The 25,764-nt window shown below is 51.1% G+C and overlaps 1 protein-coding gene across 1 annotated transcript; it reads right to left on the bottom strand.

Annotated features, from left to right (window-relative positions):
• Positions 1-768: 768 nt before the first annotated feature.
• On the bottom strand, positions 769-24,457 carry GPR153 (G protein-coupled receptor 153). Its single transcript, XM_019541163.1, has 5 exons — positions 22,701-24,457; positions 20,237-20,666; positions 11,307-11,496; positions 10,326-10,510; positions 769-7,540 (listed from the first exon to the last, which is right to left on the bottom strand). Exons 1-5 carry the CDS (start codon positions 23,528-23,530, stop codon positions 6,761-6,763), a joined length of 2,415 nt encoding a protein of 804 aa, XP_019396708.1. The 5' UTR covers positions 23,531-24,457; the 3' UTR covers positions 769-6,760.
• Positions 24,458-25,764: the final 1,307 nt, after the last annotated feature.

Raw genomic sequence — 25,764 nt, 5'->3', positions numbered from 1 at the left:
TGTAACTATTTGTACTGCTGCAAAGGCACAGCCCTGCTTGTGTGGACCTGGCCTGGTTGTCTCTAAAGCCTGGAGTTGGTGCAGCCCAACCCACTGTGGTGCCAGTCACCCTGGTTGTCTGATTTTAGCTGTTCCCATGGGTGCTCACCAGGTGATAGACTCTATAGGCCCTGCCATCCCCTGAACCGTGCCTGGCACTGGGTGTCATCCTTCCAGTGTTTCGGTGGCAGACACGTGCTGGGCGCAGGGTGAAGTTTGCAGGCTTGGCACCCTGATGACACCAGTGTCAGAGGCTTCCCCCCAACACCCTGCACTGGTACAGAACATGTCCAGGGGGCACAGACGAGCATTTTGAACAGCTCACCCTGTACTTACTGACACCGGGAGGGCAGTTTGCCAAGCAAGTACTCTATAGCTATTGACTGTGGAAGGAAGAGGGGGAAAGGGCAGGGGCCCATGAGGACCCTAGGGCATGGAATCTGGTTTTGCTTGGAGAAGTGCACACAAGTCCACCAAGAGCTGCCCAGCACACAGAGTCTCGGGATGTTCCAGGAGGAGCATCAGAAGTGCTCCATGGCTTTGGAGCAGGACTGCGTCTAACAAGAAATAGCTCATCCTACTGGCAAACATGATTTCTCCCAGACGTGCCCCACTGACTTGTGAGCAGGAGTTGCAGAACTGGGGCAGGAATGCTGTTGGCTTGCACTGGGAGAAATGGAGAGGAAGGGACAGGCCAAGGTCTGGGAATGCAAAAAGGAGCAAGGCCAGTTAAATGTAAACAATACTGAAAGAACTTTTATTCAGTCCTTTACAGAGAAACCCTTGAGTTGTCAAAAAAGAGCAACCTACAAATGAATCAGAAATATTGTGAATAAAATGTTTTAAATTGTATACTTAAGACAAATCCACTTGGACCAATATAAAGATTTGTTGCAAAGCATCAACATCACTGAGAGAACAAGGATCTTACAAATGCAAAGTACGCACAGAACAGTTCAAAGTAGTGGTTTGAGTTCCAACAAAAGTACCTTACTGGAATTAACAAAACAGCAATCAGAGTGCAATAAAAAGACATTGTCTAGTTATCCCAAAGAATGTAACAGCCTTTGTGTTCCTTTTTTTTTCTTCAAAATTCAGTAAAAATCGGGATTGGATCTCTGTGATGTGGTGACACGAAACATTCTTCTCAAAGTATTGCCTTTTGACATTATAAAGAGTTAAAAAGATACAGTACTACAAATTGTTAACAATTGCTTAAAGCCTGATCCTCTCTTGTTTTGAGGTGAAACACCAGGAGGTCACCTACAGCATCATTAATAAATGACCAGCATGAATATTTTTGATCCTTAAAGGCACAACATCCCTTTTCAGAGGTGGAATTTTAGTGACAGAAATACAACGTTGATTCAGATGGTCTGTTTATTGTTTCTAGGTTTGTGGTTCTTTTCTCTTATTGCAATTGAAAGATGAATTGGCTAGAATGGTTCATACAAATATTGTGCATTTCAAACAGGAAACCTGCCCCTTGCGCTCCCTCTGACCCACAGAGCCTCCTTTACTCACCTGCTGGAAGGATGATCATTCCCCAGTATCCCTGCTTTGTAAGATTTCATGACTGAAAATTTTTTGCTTAGGTCTGGAATAGAACTATGGATTTAAATGTAACACTGGGACCAGGGGTCTGTCTATAATGCTTCATTCATGCTTTTGCAGTTATCTGCTGGCAGGGGCTGTATTGTTCTTTTACAGCAAGGATTAGATTTGCCAAGAACAAAAACCTCAAAGCAAAACAGAATTCAAGTGATGACTCCATTTGCAGGCAAACTGAATTTTGGCTTCCAAACGCATCTTATTTTCAGTCTAGTGCAGTCAATGGAGCTGTTATCAGCATCACTGAAATCAATTTATTTGAGAAAAATGGTCTGCTGCTTTGAATTAAGCTTGCATCTGTAGGGTTCAGACCAGTTTTCTGTGCCGCTTTGCTTGCAATTTCTCTCAATGGAGAAGTCTCTGACCCTGTCTTCCCAACGCAACAGAGATCATATATTGCCCTCATGCTTTTCCTGGATCTCCTTTCCCCACCATTGCTTACTGACAAGGTGTCAGTGTGCTTCTTCCTCGCATAATCCAGTGCAGTTCTGCTACCAGTGCCATGAAACCAACAGAAGCAAGTGGTTTGGTCAAACACTGGGATGGCTGATGGCATCATTTAAAGACCAAGTAACAATGATACTTTGCACATGCACTTTTCACCCAGGGATGTCAGAACCCTTACAAACATCCTGGGAGCAAGGCAAATAATACAATCCTAGTACCACTGGGGAGGCAGAGAGTGGAGAGACATGCCTATGGTCATACATCGAATCCAAGGCAGAGCAAGTAACAGGATCTTCTAGGCCAGTGCCCTCTCCACGTGGAAAAGGCTGGTTCCGGAGAAGAGGGTTTCTGCTTACACCCATGCCAGGGCAAGCAGAGATAATGGGAAAGAAATATCAGAGAACCAGAGGGCTGTGCACAGGCTCCAATCACAGTTCCATTGCTCCTGAGCCTGGTGCAGAGGTGCCTTAGCTTTGCTGCAGCTGGTTCTCAGATGGTCCCTGCTAGTGCTGCAGATCTCACCCAGGGCCATGCTTTGCCTAACTCAAAGATATGCAAGACTACATGGAACCAATGCATGCATGTTACTCTATTTTACAGTATATATCAGGCTGTACACACAAAAACAGCATTGCAAGCCCCAGAGGGGGTATCCCTCCTTATACCATGGCCACAGGAACTCACTGCAGAGCCCTGCACAAAGTCCAGAGTATGCCTAGGTCCCTGTATACACATTAGTCATGACAGAGGTGACAGGGGGTGATGAGTCCCCCAGGGGTACTCTGGAAGAAAAAAAGGCCTGTGGATATCTTGTATTTAAAAGCTTGTCTAACTCTATGCCAACTATGTAGTTGGTTCAGTAAAAGATACCACCCTCAGAAATCCTTGCCTCCTGCCTCATTGGGAGCAACTCAGCTGAGGGGCCACAAGGGGGAGCAGGAGGGACACAGCAGTGGTGTCCCTGTCAGGACTGCAGAAGAGCCAGCCTTGGAGGAGGAGAAAAATTAATGAGGTAGGAGTTGGTGGTAGAGTTTATCAGAAAGGAGAAATGTGGCGTGAGGCGGGGAAGGGTCCCAAGGGTGTCAGCTGGGCACCAGGATGCCTCTCCAAAGGAGGAGCAGCCTCAGAACTAGATGCTGACAGAGGCATGGACCACTGGGGTCAGATCTGCGTAGCAGAAGCTGCAACATCCTTTTTCCTATCTGTCCCACTTCTCTGACAGGGTATCACAAGTGGGATCCCTTCTGACTTCAGAACTGTGAGCAATTTGGGGCAGCACCTGGCTTATTTGGGAGTAGTGTACACATGGGCACAGTGCCCGGTGGGATGGTACGCTCACCTTCACCAGGCCAGCAGGTCTCCCTTCCCCACCTGGTGCTGTTCCCAGTGCGAAGACAAAGCACAGTACTTTGAGTCTGGAAACAGGAGCATCACCAGACAGGTGTTGTCATCACTCAAGCCTGTGACCCTGCATTTCTTGCTCTGGAGCCCTCCTAGCATCACTGCCATTACAGTATTGCCCGCAAGCATGCCAGGCTTTTTGCACATGCAAATATGTAAGGAACTCCTAGGTCCCTGCCTCAGAGTGCTCACAGTCTCGCTGAGATGGGATGTGTCAGGAAAACCACACAAGGAAGAGCAATGAGACAATGCTGGGACCCAGCAGGGCTGAGACAAAGAGGAGTGTCAGAGAACACTCTCTTCATTTTCTGCTTTTCAAAACACATTTGGTAGCAGTCGACTTGGGCTTGTCCTGCTTTGCTCTTCTGTGTATCGCATGTACCGCTGTTATCTTAATACACTTGGGCTTTGCATTTGCAAACACCAAAACTGAATATATTTTCATCCTAAATTTACTGACATCCAGCCCATGACACTCAGACCTGGGGCCAGGGCTTGCTCTATGGAAATCAGTGGCTCAGCTCCCATTCCAGTAGCTGGAAGCATGACTGCTCTGCTAGGACCCATGCCAATAGAGTCAACAGTGAAATATGAACTTCGGCTACAAAGATTCTTCCTCTGTTTTAACAGGCTGATACTAAAACAAAACAAAAAAAATGGTCCTGTGTTCTTTTCTTTTAATCCCTCTGGTAGCTGCAAGTATCAGAAGTGACTCCTTGCAGTCTCATGCCTTCTGCCCTATACACAAGTCCTGGGGTAAGAATCAGTGCCCTAATGACTTCTGGGAGACAAAGAGCACCCTAAACGTCCTGGAAGCTGAGTGAGCACAACAGCAAATGCTATGGTGTTGATGGGTAGAAAACCTCAACCCTTTCCTATGGGCACTCCAAGTAGTTTCCTGTGCACAACTGGGAGACCTCAGAGAATGTAGCAGCAAGAAGGATTTGGGTTTCCTATCAGCCTGTGATGAGATCCCTTCCCCCTCCCCACCCAATTGGTCAGAGCTGAACCCAGGTTGTAAATACAGAAGGGAACAGAAGGGACTGTAAATACAGAAAGGAAGGAAGCAGTTTGTAAAGACAGAAGGGAAGGAAGGGGATAACAGAGTGGGCTATGCTGGACCCACCCTCTTCTTGCTTCCTGAAGTAGGCCTGGCGGAAGTGGTGATCATTGCTTTTTCCCATATTAAGCATATTTCCTTATGGTTTTAACAACCTGGAAATCAGCTCCATTTTACCTTTAGCTTGTACTTGCATTTGTGACAAAACTAAAGAAAACAAATTAATTGTTTTGGGCAGGATGTCAGCCTAAAGAATCAGGAGGCACTGGCTCCCTATTCTCACACTGTCCCAAAGCAAAGAGATGGAGATCTGTATTGAACATGGTATAAGACCATTGCATTCTTGTGCGTCCCGCCCATGCAGCAGATCAGCAGGCAGTGGCAGACCAGCACACTCTCACCACAGGAATGAAAGTACATAGCCTCAGTAACGAGCAATGAAGATGCTGTCAGCAAACCATATATTCTTTTGTGATAATCTGCTGTTACAGCATCTCAAAAAATGGCCCTCATTTGTTTGGCTTGGCTAAGAGCTGGAACCTGTTCTCCATATACTAGAGCTCCAGCCACTTATTTGTCAGGTACCAGTTGTCATTAAAGTATATACAGGAAGTAGTCAGTAAACTTAATTCCCTGTGCTGCAAAATACTGAGCCCATGTTCTTGAGCTAAGTATACTTCTTAACCACCCTAACAGTCCCTTTCTATGATGCAGAACACTGTACACACATGCATCCTGTACATAGTCAAAAAGTAGCTCTTGGACATTCCTAAAAAGTCACTAATGGAATTTAACTCCCTCCCCCCCGCACTGTCCCTCCCCAAACAGCCTTCTGGTAAAACAAAGACACACACAAAGTCTTCCCCACCCCCAATTTCTCTTTCTAATATTTCTCCAGCCAGAACAGAGCTATCCTGGCTCTTTAGAGGTAGCTGCATTGTGACAGAACAGCGGGTTACAGAGCTGCTGGGACACAGCCATTGAAATGGAAATGGCACTTCTTCCCTCCTGACCCACCTCTCTTTGTGACAGGCAGACAAGAAAAGTTCAGTGTCTCCTCTAGTTCTGCTGGAGATTAACTCAGCCTTTGGCTTGTGACAAAAGCCTTTCAGTGCCTGTATTCTGCCCAGCATATCAACATTCCTTACAAAACAGCCCCCATTTTTCCACCATTGTAAAGGCTTTGTCCTCAAGGGGCCCACTAGATTTGCACCCCCCACCCAACTCCCCCAGCAGTCCCTGGCTGGTTCTTGTTTCTAATCAGGTCAGTAGAGGAAGAAAAACAAAGGCCCTTAATGATTTGTAAATGTCAAAGTTGGACTTGGTGGCTACAGCTGTTCCCCTCTGCATGAATGACTACTGTCAGCAGCACCCTGTGCAGGTTGCCATCACGTTGTCCTACATGCCATATGCTGAAGCCTGTCTCCATCTGACATCGTGACTCACTGCACACATGACTGGCCCAGGCTGGCAGGTTCCCCCAAGCACAGACACCTGGTGGTTGTTGCTTTACACATCTTTATCCAGAAAGAGATCAAGGTCTTGGATAACCAATACCTGTATGCACCCAGGTATGCACAGACCCCTCACTATAAGGTGCCCCATTGTAAGTCTACAGTACTCGGGGAATAAGGCTGCTTCCTTTGGCTGTCCACTCGCTCAGGGGGCATTGAACAATGCCCTTATTTATTTCTGAAGCAAACTGAGTGTGGCTTTCTACAACAGCCTTATAAGGAGAAAACTGTGTAGTACTGACTGCTAGAAATATACATGCACAACCATTACTACTGGTAAGTAGGGGGTGAGAACATGGTATTAGATTGAGCTCCCACCAGGCAGGTATGGACAGCAGCCCCATGCTGCCCCTCATCCTCCCACTCCCCCCTGAGGTTGCCTATCCACACACAGAAAGCTTCCTGGAGGAGCGGGCCATTCTCTGCCTGTTGCATGCAGGTCTCAGCATCCTGACAGCATGCTCCGAGCAGATCCATGTTTGACGAGTCTCTCCCCCACCCACTCCCAACCCCTCCCCATCCCTTTATTTTTGTGTGTGAGAACTATATAGGATTTCTTTGGTGCTTTGCCCACCTCCAGGTTCCAAACCAAGACTACATTTTGTAAAGACAAAAGAAAAGCCATAGAAAACTGGCGTGCCAAGGAAACGGCAGGGATATGCACATCACAGGCCCCGCACTGCTGGACCTATGAAGCTGAGCCAATGGAGTCTGAATGAAATGTGATGTACCCAGAGGAAGCAGAAGGGGAGCTCAAAAAGCTCGTGGTGCTCCCTTTGTTCCCACCTCTCCCCAGGTTTTCCTGGTCACCCCAGGAGGTGCTCAGAGCCGTCCGAAACCCCCCTGATTCAGAGCAGCTGATGATGGCCGGGCAGTTGTCCAGGGCCTGGGCCTCGCAGAGTTCAATTTGGATTTGCCCTATGCAAGGGCCTCGGTTCCCCTCAGGAAAGAGGCACACAGGGTCCTCCTGGGCACGCAGGGCCCCAGGTACAACCAGGCTGCATCCCTGGCTTTGTGCTGAGAACCTGCGCAGCCCCTGGGGCTCCCGCTCAAAGTGGGTGAGGGGGAAGCCGGCCAGCCTGGTGGGTGGGTGCAGGAAGGTGTCAGGGAACAAGGACACGGAGGATGAACGCCCAGGGCTCTTCCTGGGGCTGGGTAGCGGGGTCTCGTCAATGAAGTTCACCACCTCCTCCCGGCTGAAGCACTTGTAGTCTCCCTTGTAGAGGTCCTCGCGGGACAGCTGCTTGAGGGAGAGGAGGCTTTCAGCTGACCTCCTGCGCTTGCGGTGAGGCAGCCGCTCCTCAGGGCAGGAGATGAGGCTGCCGCGTCGCCGGTCTCGTCGGGGCGTAAGGAAATGGGCCAGACCTGCCACATCATCTCCTGCCCCCCAGCGCTGCAGGTAGGCTGAGATTTGGCTTGTTGTCCAGATGTCTGTCTCATCATGAGAGTAACGCCGCATGGGGGGCACCTGGAGGAGAGGGGAGAAAACATCTGCAGGAGGCAGTCTGCCCTGCCCTGCCCAGGGCGATGGATTCATGCCAGGACCACAAGGGACGGGTACCTAGTGGCACAGCCCTGTGCACACCCATATGGCAGGGTGCCCCTGCTACCCCCTGAGCCAGCTGCAGCATGGCCCAGTGCCCACCACCTCCCTCCCAGATGCACAAGGCATTCTTGGGGCTCCCTGAAGAATCCCCTGTGGCAGTGGTACCAGCACCAAGGTGCCATTGGAGTATGACGCCTGCTGCCATTGTTGCACCAGCGGCAGCAATACTGTTGCTGAGGTTGTTAAGATCTTCCCCTTCCTCCAGCTCTCTGTTCAGTGGGGATGTGGAACTGACCGCTGCCAAGTCACCACATCATGTTCAAGCGCTCCTGGAATTCTTTGCCCTGCCACGTGGGGTGTAGCTGGTAAGGCCTGGGCCCAGGATGCCACACACTTGCAGCCTTGCCCACTGCACCACTGATACGCTGCCCAACCCTCTCTCTGCACCCCTCCCTATCCCCTTTGCCCTCTGTTGGTTTAGCTACATGCTTCTGGGGCAGAAGCTGTTTGGAGAGTGTCCACCTTAGTCTCACTGCTCAGTATGTGATGGCAATGCAAAGTAAAGCTAATGGCTGAAGGTTTATCAGTGGGTTCTGTCCACCCTCAAGTGATCACCCCCAGGCATCACCCAATGGGTCAACATAGTAATCAGGACCAATTACTGATTATGTCCATGGGCTGTGTTCTGCCAGATGCTTGGACGTTTTGCCCAACCACCATGCGGAAGCATAACAGAGGCATGTTATTTTATTGACCTGCCTGCAGAGTTAAAGGAGGGAGGGGGTGGGGAGGGATCATATGGTAAAGGCAGCTTGGAAAATGTGTTATGTTTCAGCAAAGAAGAATTTTCCCAACTATTTTAGCTGGTCTAATAAAAGATATTGGATTTACCCAAAGAACTTTGTCTCCCTATGTTTCAGCAGAAATCCTCAGAATAGAGTTTTGCAATATCAGCCACAGCAGTTTTTCTTCCTCAGCCTGTTTGGTTTGAGACTCAGGACTCACATGGAGCTCTCTGCAACACCACCAGCAACCACCCATGGGAACATGCAGATTTGAACAGCAAGGGGACTGGAAAGAGGCTGAGAGTAATGCCTGTCCTCAGAGGAGTGGGGCTTGTCCCTGGCAGGATCCTGATGTTACAGGAGCAGAAGCTTAGGGGCTGCCACCATCAGAGAGAGACAGACTTAGGATTCCCACAGAGGGACCATGGGAGACAGGGAAATGCAAATTTAATAGATGCCTACAAGACTGATAGATGCATGCGGTAGGACAACATGGAGGTGTCCAGTGCACCATCCTCCTGTCAAGGAATCCTCTTGTGTACAGATGAAAGCAAATGCAAGAAGTTCATTTGGTATTTACAAGGTAACAGTGTAGGGTGGGCCTGGCATAGCACCCTGCATGAGCATTTGTGTAAAGCAACCAGAGTGCAGTGGGGCAGCTGTGAAAATCAGCTGTGTCCCTGTAAATTATGACTGATTTTTCTGCCCATTAGAATGCCAGAGTCATCCTGGCAGGCTGTTAATTCACATGGAGGACTCCCAGGAAATGAGTTATTGTATTGTGTGTTGCACTTCAGTTCCTCGGGGTTGCCATCCTCAGCATGCTTAGTGCTATAATCAAGTATACTAAAGAAATGCAGACAGAGGCGGGGGAGGGGAGCTTTGCATCTTACAGTAGCACTGGCCAGGCAAAGAGCACAGCACAATAAGTCAACAGCAGCGAAGGTTACGGTAAGCCTTGCTCAGGTGCTGAGTGACGCAGCTGCTCTACCCAGGGCTTTAAATAGACCCAGATAGGAATTCATTTTTTACAGAACAGTTTTGTTCCCATCCCCTGCTTTCTTTGCACAATCTCCCAGCAACCCAGTCTGCTGCCATCTTTCCCCCACAATCTTGGGCATAGCAGGATGTGCAAAGACTAGATTATTCCCAGCTGCCCTAGGACTCTGGCCATTGAAGCCAGCAGGTTCTCACTCTGATCCTTGTCTTCCTGGACCTGGATTGCCCTGCTGTGCAGCAGAAGGGAGCTGCTAGTGTGTTTTGCAGCACAACAGGTGGTAGGCACTGACTCCACGGGTACTCTGGAGCTCAACCACCCACAAAAAAAATTAGCGGGTGCTCAGGACTCATAAGCCACAGCCGTTTTGGTTTTACATGTTAAATCTCTGTGGCTGCTCACAGAAGTTTAAAAAAAAAAAAAATCAAAAAATCAAAAAATGTTCTTTACCAGAAGAAGCAGTGTGTTACTTCAACCTGGCTCCCCAGCGTCTGTAAAGATGAGGCGCGTCAATGGGGCTTTTTGGCTCATTTAGCTAAAGCTGATTAAATCAGCTATTAGATAAAAAAGCCAAGGAAGTCCCACTAAAACACCCAATCTTTACAAACATTTGGCGAGTCAGGTTAAAGTAATGTGCTGCCTCTACTGGGCACATGCAGGACTCAGTCCCTCCCTCCCCCAAAATAGCACCCATCGGCAAAAACCAAAGTTGGCACCTGCCTATGCTGCAAGTGTCTAGTCCCTGTCTGTACATGCTGGGACAGCAGTCTCACTGCACCAGAACTGCTGAGCTGTGGTCCTGCCTGTAGAAGAGCCTTCTCGCTAGGTGAGATACAAAGCTAATAAACAAATTCCCCTAGTGCTCTGACTTTAAGAAGCTCTGATGCATGCTGCTTGCTGGCCCCTATTGAGCCCTGTGCCATACCTGGAGATACTGCATTTTGTCTTCTTGCACTGACCGGGGAGGATAGACCTGGGGGATCCCCCGCTCCAGGGCCGAAAAGTCATACTTCACAATGTGGTCCAATGTCATGACATCCCCCCCGTAGCTGTAGTCGTAGGGCCTCTCGTACATCAGGTCTGCATGAATGGCACCATCCAGGCTGTTGTCTGGAGGGCATCAAAGTCCCAGTTAGTTTGTGGAAGAGGAGGGCATTGTGATGCCAAGGTGGGCAGAGGCCTGCCCACAAGTGTACTAAGGGTGCTGCTCCACATAGGCTTTTTCCCTGAGGATCCAGAGCTGCCGCTATAATCAAGCAACAGGGTAAAAATACACCCAGGGTAAAATTAGGAGCAATCTCCATCCCTGCTCTACATGCCATTCCTGGCAGTCAACATCCTAGTTCTTCCCCATTCCCTGGGAGCAGCCTGGGGTACAGGTTCCAGGGAATGAGCCCCAGGACTTCAGGGATGTGCTCACACTTCACAGCCGCCATGAAGGGAAGGGCATTTCAGAACATGTCTCCCCAGGCAGTAGGGCCAGAAATTCAGCTAGAGGCGCCCCCAGCACCCTGCCCCACCCCCAAGTTTCTGCCTTCACTTGCACTCCAGCCTGTTGCAGAAGGTAGGAGAATGCAATGTAGCCATGATCCACAGCAGGACAATGCCTGGAAAGGCTATTTGGGGGGAAACTGCTGGCATGCAACCCACCTGACCAGGTTTCCCTGTGGCTCCTGTTGCGCACAAAGACAGACTATGGAGCTCTTCCCCCCACCCCTGTCCCCCGCCCCCCCAACTGCATTTCCAAAAAGGTTTGTGAAATACTACACAGTGAGCCCTCAGTGCTCGGTTCCAGGGCACCAGCAACCCTGGCATGCTCTCACTGGTGGCAGGTGCAAGCACACTGCCCATGGGGCACCTGTGGCTTGCTGCCATATGACAGCACTGGAGAGCGGCTCAGCCTTACCTTCATCAACGTCGTCATTGGACATGATGGCTATGCACTTCTCCCAGACGGACTTGACATCTGCTCGGTAGCGGTCACAGGCCCAGAGGAAGAGGGGGAGGAGGATGGCCTGGACGATGGAGCACCAGATGACACACAGCACCATCCAGGCATACGCCATGTCGGACTTGAGGCTGGCGAAGCTCACCACCTGGGCACCAAATCCCAGTGCGTCAGGGCCTTGGAGCCAGGAGCAGCCCCACCCAGCAGGCCTGCTGCTTGCCTCAGGGGCTCTGCAGCACACCAAGCCCATGGTCAGGGTCCAGCCTGGTGCCCAATGGTTAGTGGTGTGTTTGGCTCAGCTCTTTTCAAAGAGAGATCCTGTGTGGCTACAGGTCCCCCAAGCTGGTGGTGCACTGGAGAGGCTGGGGCAGGAGCCCCAAGTTTAGGGATCCCCACTGCCACGCAAGAGACTAGGTCACCTGCTCCTGGGCTTGCAGTGCTCTGAACATGACCCAAACAGTGTGCACTTGGGGGCATGGACCCCCAGCACTATAGCTGGCCAGCCCTTCCCCTATATCCTTACTCTTCAGTGAGCAGGGATGGGCTGGGAACACTCAGGTTCCAGATGCATGTAAGCTGCTCTGAAGGCACTGCTGTGGGCTTGGGGGGGAAGGGGGGAGTAAGAAGGAGCAAGGGGTGTATTTAGAGCATCCAACTGCTGGACTGGAGAGGAGTCAGCCTTGGAGGAGGAGATAAATTAATGATGGAACAGTTTATCAGAAAGGAGAAGTGTGGGGTGAGTCAGGAAGGGTCCCAAGGGTGGCAGCTGGGCACCAGGATGCCTCTCCAAAGGAGGAGCAGCCTCAGAACTAGATGCTGACAGAGGCATGGATCATCGAGTTTGGATCTGTGTAGCAGGATCTGCAAGACCCTTCTCCCTGTCTGTCCAGGTGCTGGTTTCCCCACTTCTCCGACAGGGCATCACAAGTGGGATCCCGTCAGAAAACAATTTCTGATTTCAGGACTGTGAGCAATTTGGGGCAGGACCTGGCTTAGTAGTATATGTGCATAGTGCCTGGTGTGATGGTACACTGATCCTCACCAGGACAGCAGGTGTCCCTTCCCCACCTGGTGCAAAGGGGGAAGGAGCATCACCCTAGCACCTCTACCTCCTCCTTATAAAACTCACTCAGGACCATGTGGCCCAGCCTTGCTATCTGAAGCTGTATAACTCTTCCCCAGAGCAGCTGTGACACAGGGCTGCATCCCGCAGATGGTTGGAGGACAGTAATCTTGCTTCCATCAGCTGCAACCCTTGCAAACAAGCAATCACTACTTTTTCCTCTGTCCTGTTCTGTGGCCTTTAAAGTTCAGCTGTTTTCAGTTGCTCATTACTTAGGAGAGGTCCCTTCCCCTGCTTTCTCCAGAACTCCCCAATCCCTCTCAAGCTCCCTGACCTTCCCCCAGTTCTCCTGGCACAAGCCACAGCGCTATCCTTTAGCCTAGCTGGAAAAAGCAGGTTCAATAATGACTGGACTAAGCCTGTGCATCCAGGTGCCCAGAATCCACTGTGTAAAATAAGAATCCAAAGGATGGATTCTACAAGCCCATTTTTATTGGTGCTCACTACAACAGCTCAAGGGGGAATCAATGAAACCTATAGACATGCAACATCACTGCAATGGTGAACCCTAGTTCCTCAGGGAAGGCAAGGCCCAGCTGGGTTTGCAGAACCCTGTGCTGCTTGCTGCACTTGTGCAGAAGACCTTCTGAAAAGCACATAGAGCACCAAAGTGCTGGGATCAAGCACTGTCCCCTTCCCTAAAATAAGCATCCATACTTGCCCACCCATGTTTAGGTCCAGGACAGTCACTGCTGGGACAGGCAGTAGGTGCTCCCAATGAGAATAAGTGCTGTGTAGGCCTCCCTGAGGTCAAGCCCCAAACAAAGATTAGACAGCTCCCATGTCTTCCTCTGAACATCTCAAAGCACTTCTCCTCCCTGGGCCCCTCCACCTACTCCACATGCAGCTGGAGGCTGCACAACCACCTGACATTTGTGCCAGCTACCACCTCTGCCTCTTTCCTCTGAAACTAAACTAGCAGCCACCCCTAAGTGCTATCCCCACCACATGCACAGAAAAGCAAGTAAATGCATAGTTCCCCTCGGGACCATGGCAGGGGCCCAGTTTAATTATTTAAGACTCTGCAGGCCCAGAATCCCCAGAACAACCCCAAGAACTGTTCAGATTCTGGCTCCTGCTTCCATTTCCCCCTAAGAAACACTGGGAAGTTCCACTGGGGAAAGAAAAGGATATTCTCCAAGACACTAACAATTCCCTAAGACAGTGATAACACTGAAAACTGGGAAGAATGAAGGCAGGCAACCCCACGCTCCCCTGTCTAAGAATGGGGGAGCTGTGCCACTATGCCCTGAGCTGGGAAAAAGCTGGAGGCCTGTGGTCAGAGAGGGGTGTACTCTCTAGGGCCAGGAGAAGAGGAATCCCACTTCTGCATCAGTCCCCCAGGCTGGTGAGTTGAAGCTTCTGCCTGCCCCTTTACAGGACCTCCTTCAGCATCCTTGGAGACTACTGGCTGTGGAGAGACTGGACTAGCATGCCTCTGTTGTAGGTCTCGGCACACCACAACTTGGGTCTTCATCCCGCAGGTCACTGGGTGCTTTACTTAGGGAAAGGCATCTCTACTCAGAAAGATGCTTGGGCACATGGTCAGGTCAAGCACGTATTAAACACATTAAACACACGCTTCCCTGATTCAGGGCCTGGCAGAAACAGCTCCTCCAGACTCTACTCCCAGGGGTTTCTCTCACCTTTGATCCCAGGCTGTGGGTAGCAATGTCTGCTGCCAGGGTTAATTCAGTCCTAACACGTTAAAGAGAAGGGCCTGGTTCATTAAACTGAAACAATGCCCCCACAGGGGAGCTTTGCCCAGGGGGCTGGCCTGTTAGGTTGCCAGTCCCAGACAAGGGAAGCACAAACCACTCCATTATTAGTGTTTCTGAATCTGGGAAAGAAACACACACTTGAAATATGCAAACTGATTCCTATTAATCAAGCCCAACTGCAGCGCTTCCCTGCTTAATCAATGTTTCATTAACATAATGGTGTAAGTCAAATTCAAATTAACTTAATTTGATCTTTATAAATTGACTGCTTAATGTCGCTTGGCATGGAGCATCAGCATCACCACTGCTTGCAGACTGCTACTTCCAGTAATATGCTGAGTAAGAAGAGGCCAGAAATCAGTTTGCACTGGGGAGAAGAGGTGTGGGTCACTTGCCAGGGGCAGCATTTGAATTTTCATGCTCTTTAAAATAAAAGAAAATAATTTAGTGTTTGTGAAAGGCACCAACTCAGCTGTGTCAGGTGCTGCCATCTACTTATACCAGGTGTGTTTATACATGGGGCAGGCATGGTGCAGGAAACAGGCATGCAAACCACACACAAGTCGCTGACAAACCTCTGCCAGGGTCTGGGGGGGAAAGCCTGTGAGACAGAGCTCTCTATTTGTACAGCACTTGATGCCATGGGGCCCCAGCCTCGTAGACCACCAAGTGCCCCCCCATCATACATAATAATTGTGGCAAGAGCCACTGCTACCTGGGCAGCAACCTGCAACCACAAGCAGTCCAGGCAGCCTGAGCTGGTGCCTTGGAGAGAAAGGTTTGTTGCCCTCAAGTGGACCTGCTTCGTTCTGCTGCTTGTCCTGCTTGCTGACAGTTTAGCTCCTCCTCACCCACTGGCTAGGCCCTGGGGTCTTGGAAGAGAACTCAGGCCCTTGTGTGGGATTAGGACACCCAATCTCATCAGTGGCACTTCAGTGCTGTCCCCATTTGGACACACTCACCAGACCTTGTCCCTGCACAGCAGAAGCACCTCACAACCAAGCAACTGATTGAACTCACAGCTTTCAGCATGCCAAAGGCCCTCAGTGCTAGAGACATACTTTGCCTTTGAATCAGGGCTCATACAGCAAGTAGCAGCTGTGAGAGCTGCCTGTACACTGATCCATCCCATGAGTTTATCTTCCATGGATGTTGCACTTTGGCTATGGAAGATGTTCCTTAATGCTTTAAATTGATCATTCAGGCCTCCTTCCCTCAAAACACCTGCCACCAGTATTCAGTGCAAGTTCCTTAACAAACTCATCTCTGACAGTGCTAACTCCTGAAAGGAAAACTTGAACCAAAGGGAGAAGCCCAAGGATGAGGAGTTGCATTTACAGCAGCCAGTCACCTGGGTATCACTCCCCTTGGCTGGCATGGGTAACTGGCCAAAATGAGCCCAATGCACTCACAGACAGAGACGACAGATGCCCTGCAGATGCCAGGGAAGCCTCCTGTCCTGAACCCCATACTGTAACACAGGCCAGACACATCTCTGGTAACCAGGCTGGCCTAAAGTAACCCAGGCTGGCCACACCCAGGCTCAGAACAGGATTGACACTAAACAGACTATCACACTAGGGGCCCAACATAACCATGAAAGAAGGGACCAGTCACCTGCCTGCAGGTAAGAGCTCCTGACAGGGGATGTCAGGAGAGAAGATGCTGCTAGGCCAGGGTCAGGGAGGCCCGAAGATCAACCTGAGGAGGGCAGGGCCAGCTGCCAGCAAGCTTTTAGTAGGCACCAAGGCTCTGGACCTCAACTTTTCCTGGGATTCTTTGTAGCCAGAAACAGTGTTAATGCACCCAATTCCCCATGACTTCCAGCACGCACTGCCAGTAGCTCCCCACCCTCCTCTCAACCAACACTGGACACATTGGCACTGTGCATCTTGGATGCCACAATCACCTTCCTATGGTGGGACAGAGACAGCTCAGGAGCAGGGAGAGAAGTAGGACCTCAGCCCTTCCCCGATGGGGTCCCAGGTGGCCTCCACAAGCACCAGCCATGGAGGTGAAGCACAACAGCCAAGCGTGGCAAGGCCGCAGATGGGGTAACAGAACCCAGAGCAGCCTCACTTCTATGGGGCACAGAGCCACCTCCCTGCCCTCTCCAGGCAGCAACATTTCTAGGTAAGAGAACGGCAGAGGGAATTGGGCTGGCCCCCTCTGCCTGAGCTCAGGGGAGACTTTGGGAAAGCTGGGGGTGTCATGATGCAGCAGAAGGGCCAGCTGGGAGCAGATAACTGCATTTAGAATTAAGCAGTTCACTTTGCTGCAGAAAAAACAATCTGCCATGGGGTGGGGGGAACTGAATCCCAGGCCATGAGAAGCAACTCCCACCTGGCAGAAGGAACACGTGGTGCTGCCTCAGCAGGGCCATGGCATAGCAGGTCCTAGGCCAAGGACATGCACGTGCAGAGCCAGCCTCCACTTCCAGCAGATTCAGGTTCTCGGGGGCAAATGCAGTTGCAGCACCACCAGGCACTCTGACACCAGAGCGAGAGCTCTGGCAATCCTTCCCCATGGTCTGTCCCAAGGCACAGGGAGCTAAACCCAGGAGTCCTGTGTGGGATGCATCTCCATGAGGCTTGGGACCACAAATGAGGGAGACCAGCTCCAGTCAGCTCTGCAACTGCCAGTGCAAAACATCACCTCGGCCACATACTTCTGCAATCCTCTTTTAACGAGCATAGAACATGGGTTAGTGGCAAGGCCCCCTGGTACAGAGCATGGCAAGCCATGCTCCCCAGGTACCAACAGCCCCTGGCCAATCCACTCCAGGCAGTGTTAGGCCCTATCCCTTCCCGTGGGGTTACATTATTTGCTATCCCCCTGCACCCCTGCCTCCCCCCACACTCCTGCAATATCCATCTCTGCGTGCCTTCCACTTGCTCCCTGCCTCCCTGGACCCACAGCCTACCCAGCACCAGTTCCTGGCCTGTCCCTGGCCAGCTGCAGCTTCTGCCTGGGGCCTGGTCAATAGGGTGCCTCCTCTGGAACGAGGATCCTGCCAGCAAGGAGCCCTGGATGTTGCTGACCCTCAGGCTCCTCCTGTTCCTGGCACTATATTTAGATGGTGCCACTGTGCAAGGGCATGGGAATGGGACCCGTAGAGCCCTGGGACTCTGAGCTGGGCAGACAGTGGGCAGCTCTGGCAGAAAGTGCATGTTCTTGGGCCACCACCCACTCCAGAGTGCAGAGAAGGCTGCCTGAGACACTTGGAAGCCCGCAGGCAGTTGCAGCCCCAGGGCTGGGTGTGCGAAGTGGGGACACCAGGCCACAAGCAGCTGGGGAGGAGGGAGGAAAGGGAAAGGACAGGTTAAGTAAAGTGACTAAGAGCACAATGTCAGGCAGTGGCAGAGGTAGGAGGAGCAGTTGGACGAAAATGGAGCTTAGGTGCCCTTGGCATGGAGGCCACTTCTCAGCTTGCTTCCTCGGACACAAAAATGCAGGGATTTCCAGCATGGAAGGCTGAGAGCACATGGCAGAACAAGCCAGTCACCCTCCACCAGGCCTTGCCTGCTCCTGCTGCCTATGGTTGTTTACAGTGTGATGAGAGCTTTGCAACAGAAACAGAGATGTCACATCCCACACACACACTCCTCTCCACGGCTATATTTAGCCCCCCCAATTTATTTATTTATTAACGCTTAAGGCCAGCCATCCAGGCAGGAAGTCAGAATTCTTAGGAGCACAGGGGGATTTCACACGCACACAAACACGCCAGCTTTCTGAGCTGCGCTGCTCTGCACTCGCCAAGGGAACACTGTTGTCTGGGAGCCTTCCCAGTGCTAGTGCTGGGAGGTGTTGTTAGCAGGCTGCCTCTAGGCGCAAACTGCTCCCTCCCAGCCCATAAAGGGCCACATCCCCAGGAGAAATGCAGTCATCCTACCCCACAGAGGCTGTTAGTTACTAAACTGCAACACTCAACAGCAGAAATTACCTGCTGGCAACATGCACAGGAACCAGGTATTCTGGGAAGGAAACATTATCCAGGCATCCTGCACCTTAGCCATGTTCCCTCTGCAGTTAGCTACATGACTCGCCTCCTCTTCTGGCTTGGTCAGTGTCAGAGCCCCACCTCACCCCTGCCATCTGTTCTTTGCAAGGGTCCTGCCCGCACCATAGCCCCGACCCCTGCAGGAAGAGGCATCGGAGGTACAGAGACCCCCTCCATTACCACTCCTTTCTCTCTTCTGGTCTCCTCAGCAGTCATTCACAACATGCCCAGACTTCTCTTTATCCCTCAGTTTTCATTAGGAATGCAGGCTTATGTGATAAGGACACTTCAAAGGCATAATTATTTAGCAGTTAATCAGCATTAAACTATCTCTGCCACCATGTATTAGCCTTTAAATTAGAGAAATACTTTGAACCTGGGTTTGGGGGGGGAGGGGCAGAGCAGGGGTATTGCATGAAGAGTCATGCAACACCCCCGTCCCACACACAAGGTCCCACCCACCCCTCTGGATTGCCACTGATCACAGCAGACTATGCTTGATGCTTGCTGCTGACTTCTATCCTATGCCGCCCAGCTGAGCCTCCCTGTAATGTATCCCTGGAAATTCTGAATCACAGAATGCAGGGAAAGTGCCTGAGTTCAAGGCTCCCATCTCACAGCCTCCCCCGCCCCCTCCACTGCTGTGCTCAGCTGTTCCCTTCATTTCACTTCCCTCTCCCACACATTTCCGAGACCTACTTGGCACAGCTGGGTTGAAGCAGGCGGAGGGAGAGAGCTGGGGTGGTAATGCAGTGCCTGCATCCCTTCATGGGACCCAAGCATGAAAGCGAAGGTCAGGAGCCAGGTGCAGGCCCCAGCCTAGGGGTCATGGACAAAGCTGAGGGTGGCACAGGAAGCCCAGCTGTCTGCCCTGTGCCACTGCCCAAGATTTTCAGCCTAATCTCTGAATTCCCACATGTGGAAGAAGAACCCAAGCAGGAACCAGGAAATTTAGTGAGGCCCTCCCCTCAAACAGTCTTCTCCAAATTCCTATGTTTTGGACATGAAGTTGTCCCTCTTCACTATGCAAAGCAGGTAGGGGTCAGGTCTCACAAGCTGCAGATCACACGGGATTGACTAGACACCAGGACCAAGGCCCTAGCTGTGCCTCTGTCAGTGCCTGGCACAGGGGTGGGGTTCCCATAGCTTGGGGGAGCTCACAGCAAGCACCAATGTAGCTCAATGAAGCACAATCCCAGAGAGGCCATTAATAGCCACTTGCACACAGGTGGGATGAGAACACCTTCCTGGGCTTGTATGCTTTGCCCTGGCTCCAGCCCTTCCCAGAACAGCTAGGGGATGCTCGTGCAGTCTCCGCTGTTTAGGAGGAGGCAGGAGGGGCTTCTCATCATTTAGCTCCTGTCCTACGTGATTCTCTTTAGAGACACCGGAAGAAAACCCCAGTTGGCTCAATTACATTCTATCTTGCAAGATGCCTGTAGCCCTTGGGACCCAAGGCCTACTTCCCCCAGCAGGGCAGCAGCCCAGCCCAGCAAGGAGGAGAAGCCCTGATGACAGGTGTAGACAGACAAGTCACGGCCAGCCCAGAAACACCCCTCTTCAGAACCTTAACGGCGCTGCCCCAGACCACTAGGAGCCGGAGTGGTGTTTTGTCCTCAGATGCAATGGGAAGAACTCAGCACAAACTATCAGGGAGAGTAAGAGTGCCACCCTGCTGGAAAGTGTGGATCGCATCATGGACCTAAACCAAAACTACAAATCAGTTGCCAACAGCAGATTTAACAACCAGAAGTTTCACCTTAGATTCTCATAAGCGCATTCAAATCTCTCATGGTCACAGCCAGCTAAAGAGCTTTAGAGACAGGCTCTGAACCCCAGTGACACCAGCAGGACATAGCCACCTGTACACTCGACAATCTGTCCCCATGTGCCCAAGCACCAAGTCCACCTGGCCGCTGCTGCTGGTCCTTGGGATCAATCCCGCTAGAAATGATGTTCTTGGACTGCATAAACCGTAGCACCCACCCCACACTCCTGTAGGTGACCCAGAACTACCCCCTACCCCTCCATAGGCACTCACCAGGATGGGGAAGCCCATCAGGAAGTCATACATGAACACAATCCCTGTGATAAGGTAGGTGATCTGCAGAGAAGTCTTGAGGGGCTCAGAGCCATCGATGGATGAGCGTCGCTTGCCCTGTGCATCTTCCACCACGATGGTGGGTACGTTGAACTTGTTCTTGTCCACATTGTGCCCCATCTGGATGGAGAAGGTCTGGAAGAGGGTGATGCCCATGCAGACAACACCCATCACCACGCTGCCACTGATGAGGAGGAGGAAGCACACGCCAAAGCCTAGACCAATCTCTGTGACGATGAACCGGCAGTCCCTGGCGTAGAAGCGCTCGGTGGTGTCGTGCCATCCCACAGCCGGCAGTGTGGAGAGGATGAAGGATACCATCCAGATCCCCATCACAGTGTGAACGGCTTGTTTCTTGGTATTGCTTAACCTGCAAGGGAGGGGGGAAAGGAGGACAGACTCCCCTTGACACATGCAAGCTGCAAGGCATAGCCCAAGGGCATGGTGTCACAGGCACTGTCAGCCACGTTGCAGAGCCATGTCCCAGCCAGACCAAAGCATCTGCAGATATGGCGTGAAGACAGCAAGCAGCTACTCCACTGAGAGCAGCATTCAGGGGGCAGAGAAATGGCCAGACAAAGACTGGCTCCTGGAGACCTGCAAAAAGGACGGGGAGATGGGGATCGAGATGTACATTGCGGGGACACGTGGGCTGTCTGCCTTCCCTAGCCCTCTCTAAGTACATGCCCCACACAATCAAGCTGTGCTACCCTCCAGTTCCTAACTGGTACAAGCCTGCATGCCACCCACCCCCACTTCCTGGGCTAGGATCTCAGCACTGACAACCAGGTCCTTGGCAGTTCCCAGCTTGTCTGTGCGACTCCCACATCCCCAGATGCCAGTAAAGCAACACTTCCGTCTGCAGCTAATAAAGTACGTGGCACCACACAAAGGGCCTGTACCCTTTCTGCTGGTTTCCAGGGCCTAGTGGTTTGAAAGAAGACTGAACCTTGCCATCTAGGTGGTTGGAGCAATCGGCAAAGCCTGGCGTTAAGCTAGGAAGGTTTTGTGAGGTCCTTGTAGATTTGGAAATTCTGTCCTATCTTAAAATATAACACTTTGTTTCCTATTTTACAAAGATCAGTAGGAGCAGCATATCAGCCATCTGCCCATTACAGGAAGCTTCACGTGAGCGTACAAACAACATCCGTCTCAGCACAGAACCACTAACCCAATGTCATGCAGGTCACCTGAAAGGCAAAGGATAGTGCTGACTGGCCTATTCAATGCAATGAACTGGAGGGCGACACAGCCAGCATCTCACCAAGCTGAGTATGGCAAGGAGTTTCAAGCAGGCCAAGGCTTGGGCTGGTGTGATTGATGGGTTTCCAAATTTGGGAGCTTTCTAAAGAGTTTCTCCAGGGCGGAAGCTCTGCATACAAACCCAGGCAAAAGTGTCTCTTTCTCCTGTTTGCCTGTCAGCTATTTCTCAGTCTATTTATAAATAACTGATCCTGCAGCATCTGAATCCATATAAATGGTTAAGGAGAGAAAAACTAATGAAAGGCATTTGGTTAAAAGGAGATAAAAAAAATGAATTCCAAGAACAGCTCCAGGTGTGTGTGTGTGCAGGCAGAGAGCACAAGGCAGGAAGTGTACGTCCTTTTTATGTAAACCCCTCCCCATTTAGGAGATGTTTTTGGAAGGCAAACATGCCAAAGACTGCCGCAACAGTTTGTATGTTTTGTGACCGGCACCACACTCTTTTTGGAGATGGAGTTCTCTTCTTACCCCTGGAAAGCAAGCATGGCAGATGCTTCCTGATGGACTGGCTGGCAACAACCCTAGCAGGAAAAAAATTCTGCAATACAGATCACTTTGAAAGGGAATATATTTAAATGATAGATAACGTGATAAAAGGGAATTAGATCCACAAACATCAGAGAAGGCAGGAGCTTGTACTGAGTGTTTGTGTTTCTGCAGTATTTCAGATGCTCAAAGAATAAAGTTGTAAGGCTAATTCATTGATCAAATGGATTTAATAGTCTTCCATCAAAAGCAGGTCTGAAAGTGTGCTGTATGTGGCATTATGATGGGATGTTTGTCAACTTAAAGGGGAGCTGTAAAGATTTTTCTGTTCTTGTTCATCTTCCAAAACCCCCAAAATCAGGGTTCTGGAGCTACAGAACTCTGGACCCCACATCATTGGCTTCTAAGCGTCAAATATGTCTCCTTCCTTGGAAGTAGCACTGGGGTTTCTCAGTGTAAGTCAGAATCATAACTACATTGGTGCTGCATGCCCTGCTCCATGCTAGAGCAAGATTCTGTCAGAGTTTCATGCAGGAGTTGTTCCCAAGTCTCCAGACATGCCTCAGGCCAATATTGGAATACCAGGAATTGCACTTAAGAATGTGACAGAAAAAGAAACCAAATACATTCTTGGGTGAAAGAGAGGGGGGGTTACCTGTAGTTGACTGGCCAGCGGACCATCCACATGCGGTGGTAGGACAGCGAGGTAACCGAGAAGCAGGTGACCAGGGTCAAGGTGTAGAAGGTGGAGACAAAGACCTTGCAGAGGCCCTCGTTCCACTCGTAGTCTGAGTGATGCTTCCGGAGCTGGATCACAGAATACATGGTGACAGGGATGGCAATATTAAGGATGTGCGTCCCGGCCAGGGTGCAGATCAAGAACTCCAGTGGCTTCCATTTCTTCTGCTTGGCACTCACACTCAGGATCCCCCAGGTGTTAGTGAGAATTGAGACCCCCGAGCAGACCAGCCAGGCTACTGCGTTGCTGTGCAGTCTCTGCTCATCATTCATGGTGGAGGATGGAGGCACCATCAGATGAGATGAGTTGTGGGTGGCATGCGAGGATGGAGGAGGGAAGCAAATACATCCTACAGAAGAGCATGAACCATACAGGGGAGCTCGGGCAAGGAGCCACTTCCTCTCACTGCTCAGTGCTGCCAGGCTGCCCAGAGCTCCATGCAATGCCAAGACCTGCAAGGAAATAAATGGAAAATTTGGCAGGTTCAGGGCCTGGCTGCGGTTTCCCCCCTTTGTTTCTAGACCTGTGTGTGTAAGTGTGCATGTGTATGTGTGTGTGCATAAGTGTGTGAATACTGGACTGATCCTACAGGGGAGCCATCCTGGGCAGAGCAGAGGCATACTGGAGGGCAGCACTGAGACAGTCTCTGTTAAGGTAGAAACTGGCAGGTGGGCAAGGCTGAGTGCTGTGACAGCAGGTGAAGGATAAAATGCCAGAGCAGCAAGGCAATTTGGGGAGATCTGCATGGGAGAAGCTAGTGCTGGCGTGTGGGTCTGGCTCTGCACATGGGTGGGGAGAATGAGCACTCAAACTCCATCCCATTGGGCTGCATAGCTGGAGTACAGCCAGCAGCAGCAGGAAATCATTACGAGTCCTTCATCCCAGGAAGCTTCTCTATCTTAAACATATCTTTTCCAAAGCAAGCAGCTACAGTCACAGCCACAAAGCAAGCAGCCCAGCAGGAATGGGGACAGTACTTAGCATCTGCAGTGTGTTTCTGAGCTGAGCTGCTTGGCATTTGATTAATTAAAACAAAAAAACAGCCCCCAAGCCCTTTGCTGTAGCCTCAGAGGCAGCTTGCCTAGCATCCCCTTCATCCCCCTGCCAGGCTGCCACGCAAACCTTACTCGACCTTCAGGATGTGACATTATCTGTCAAAGTATGATTTACTATTTAATCTAAAAGAGCTTTTTGCTGCAGTTACAGGAGCTTGAAAAGAGCAAATGCATTTTTCATTAAACCCTAAGCACCTCTAAGATGCTGGATCCTGAGAGCCATGCACTGCTCCCTCCTTGCTTAGACGAAAGCCAGCACCAGCACTCCCAGGACCCATGAGCAAGTGGAAGAGACCTTCCCCAGATCCTGCCTAGTCAGGTTGCGCTCCAGAAGCCTAGCATCTCCCCAAGGAGCTCTAGTCCTGCCAGACACTCCTCAGATGCTACGGAAGCCCAACACTCCCCACCACGCTGCGTGTGGAGCACATGGCCAACCAAGGAGCAGCTGGGGAGGACTTTTCCCCAAACCACATGGCCAAGACCTGCTTTTCTAGGAGAAGACTGAAGAGTCTGCAAAAAAGGAGATGTTCAGGCAGCTATCTCCCCTGCATGGGGCAGCCCCCAGACCTCTGAGCTGATGAAGCTGTGCAGTCCCAGAGGCTTGCTGCAGCAACTGTTGGGGGTCTGCCACCATTTACCAAGGGAGAGGATAGAGCAAGAGAAGCCTGATGCTGAGGCAGAGAACACGAGAGAGATGGTGAAGAAAACAAGGGGCCGGTACAAGCAGAGGGCCCCAGCCTAACAAGGAAGTGGGAGAACATAGAAAAGGGATTGACAGGCCTAGGATGCCTGTTTTATAGGCTGCATCATCAGCTTTGCCCTCACCTCTACCTGCTCACCCTGGCAGAACAGCAGAACGGGAGGTGGGGTGGATTTGACAGCCCCACGTGGAGATGTGGCATGGCACAGCCTGCTTCTTTCCAACTGCTGTAAGCTGTCCACAGACTCAGGCCCACGCTGCTGCACCTGCCCTGGTGTGTACTCAGTACAACTGAGCCCTAGCCCCTGAATTAAATGAGCAGTAGCTCTGACTACGGAGCTTGCCCCCATCTGTTTGCCACTTGCCTTTGGGGTGATACTCATCAGCCTTTCTGGGCTCCCCCAGTGGGACAGGATGAGTTAGGACTTGGAAGGGGCTTCAGCTGGGGCCTGACCATCTCACAGAGCATCTGTATCTCATACGAAGCTCCTAGTTTAAATGGCAGTAATGTGTACAGTGTGTGATGGGTGCCTCGGGAAATCCAAATACATAAATATGTACTAAAAATAGAAATCCCAGCCAGAGCTGCTCTGAGGCTCTGCAGTTCGGCACCATCCCCAAAGGCAGGGGAGAAGTCGGGGGCCATGCAGGAGCAATTTTAAAAGGCTCTTGCTGAAATCCAGCAGCACTGGTTAAAAATAAATGCCACCTACAGCAAACATGTGGCTATTCCTGCTGGGGATACAGCATCCCCCTTCCCACCTCTCATTCTCCTTTTTCTATTGGACTGCTGTGGCAACCCAAATCATCATCAAGGGGATAAAGTACAATCACCTTAATGCCTTTCCAGTGCCACCACCACCAGTCCGAGACTGAACCCTCCAGCTCAGTGTCAGGCTGGTAGTTGAAGGGACTTGCACTCTTTTGCACAAGGGCAATGCCAGGGTAGGTCCACCCTGCTAGAGCTGCTAAGAGGGATGTGCAGGACTAGGAGCTGTTGCTAGACCCCTGGCAAATGAGCGCATGCCAGGACATGGGCCACAGGCAGAACATGAACCCTCCCAGTTCTGCCTCCACCTTCTTGCTGTCCCAGCTGCCTTGTCCCAGGCCACTTGCAGCCTGCTGGCACACTGCACCTACTCCCCTCAACACCTGGTGCCTGCATCCCCAGCACAAGTGGGACAGACATATGTCAGCAGTGGGTGGGACCTAGGGCCCACAATGA

The sequence above is a fragment of the Crocodylus porosus genome, unplaced genomic scaffold (assembly GCF_001723895.1).
Source record: "Crocodylus porosus isolate Cpor-Errol unplaced genomic scaffold, CroPor_comp1, whole genome shotgun sequence".
NCBI classification, from domain to species: Eukaryota; Metazoa; Chordata; order Crocodylia; family Crocodylidae; genus Crocodylus; species Crocodylus porosus.
The sequence above is the reverse complement of the archived record's forward strand: the minus strand, read 5'-3'. Positions and strand labels throughout refer to the sequence as shown.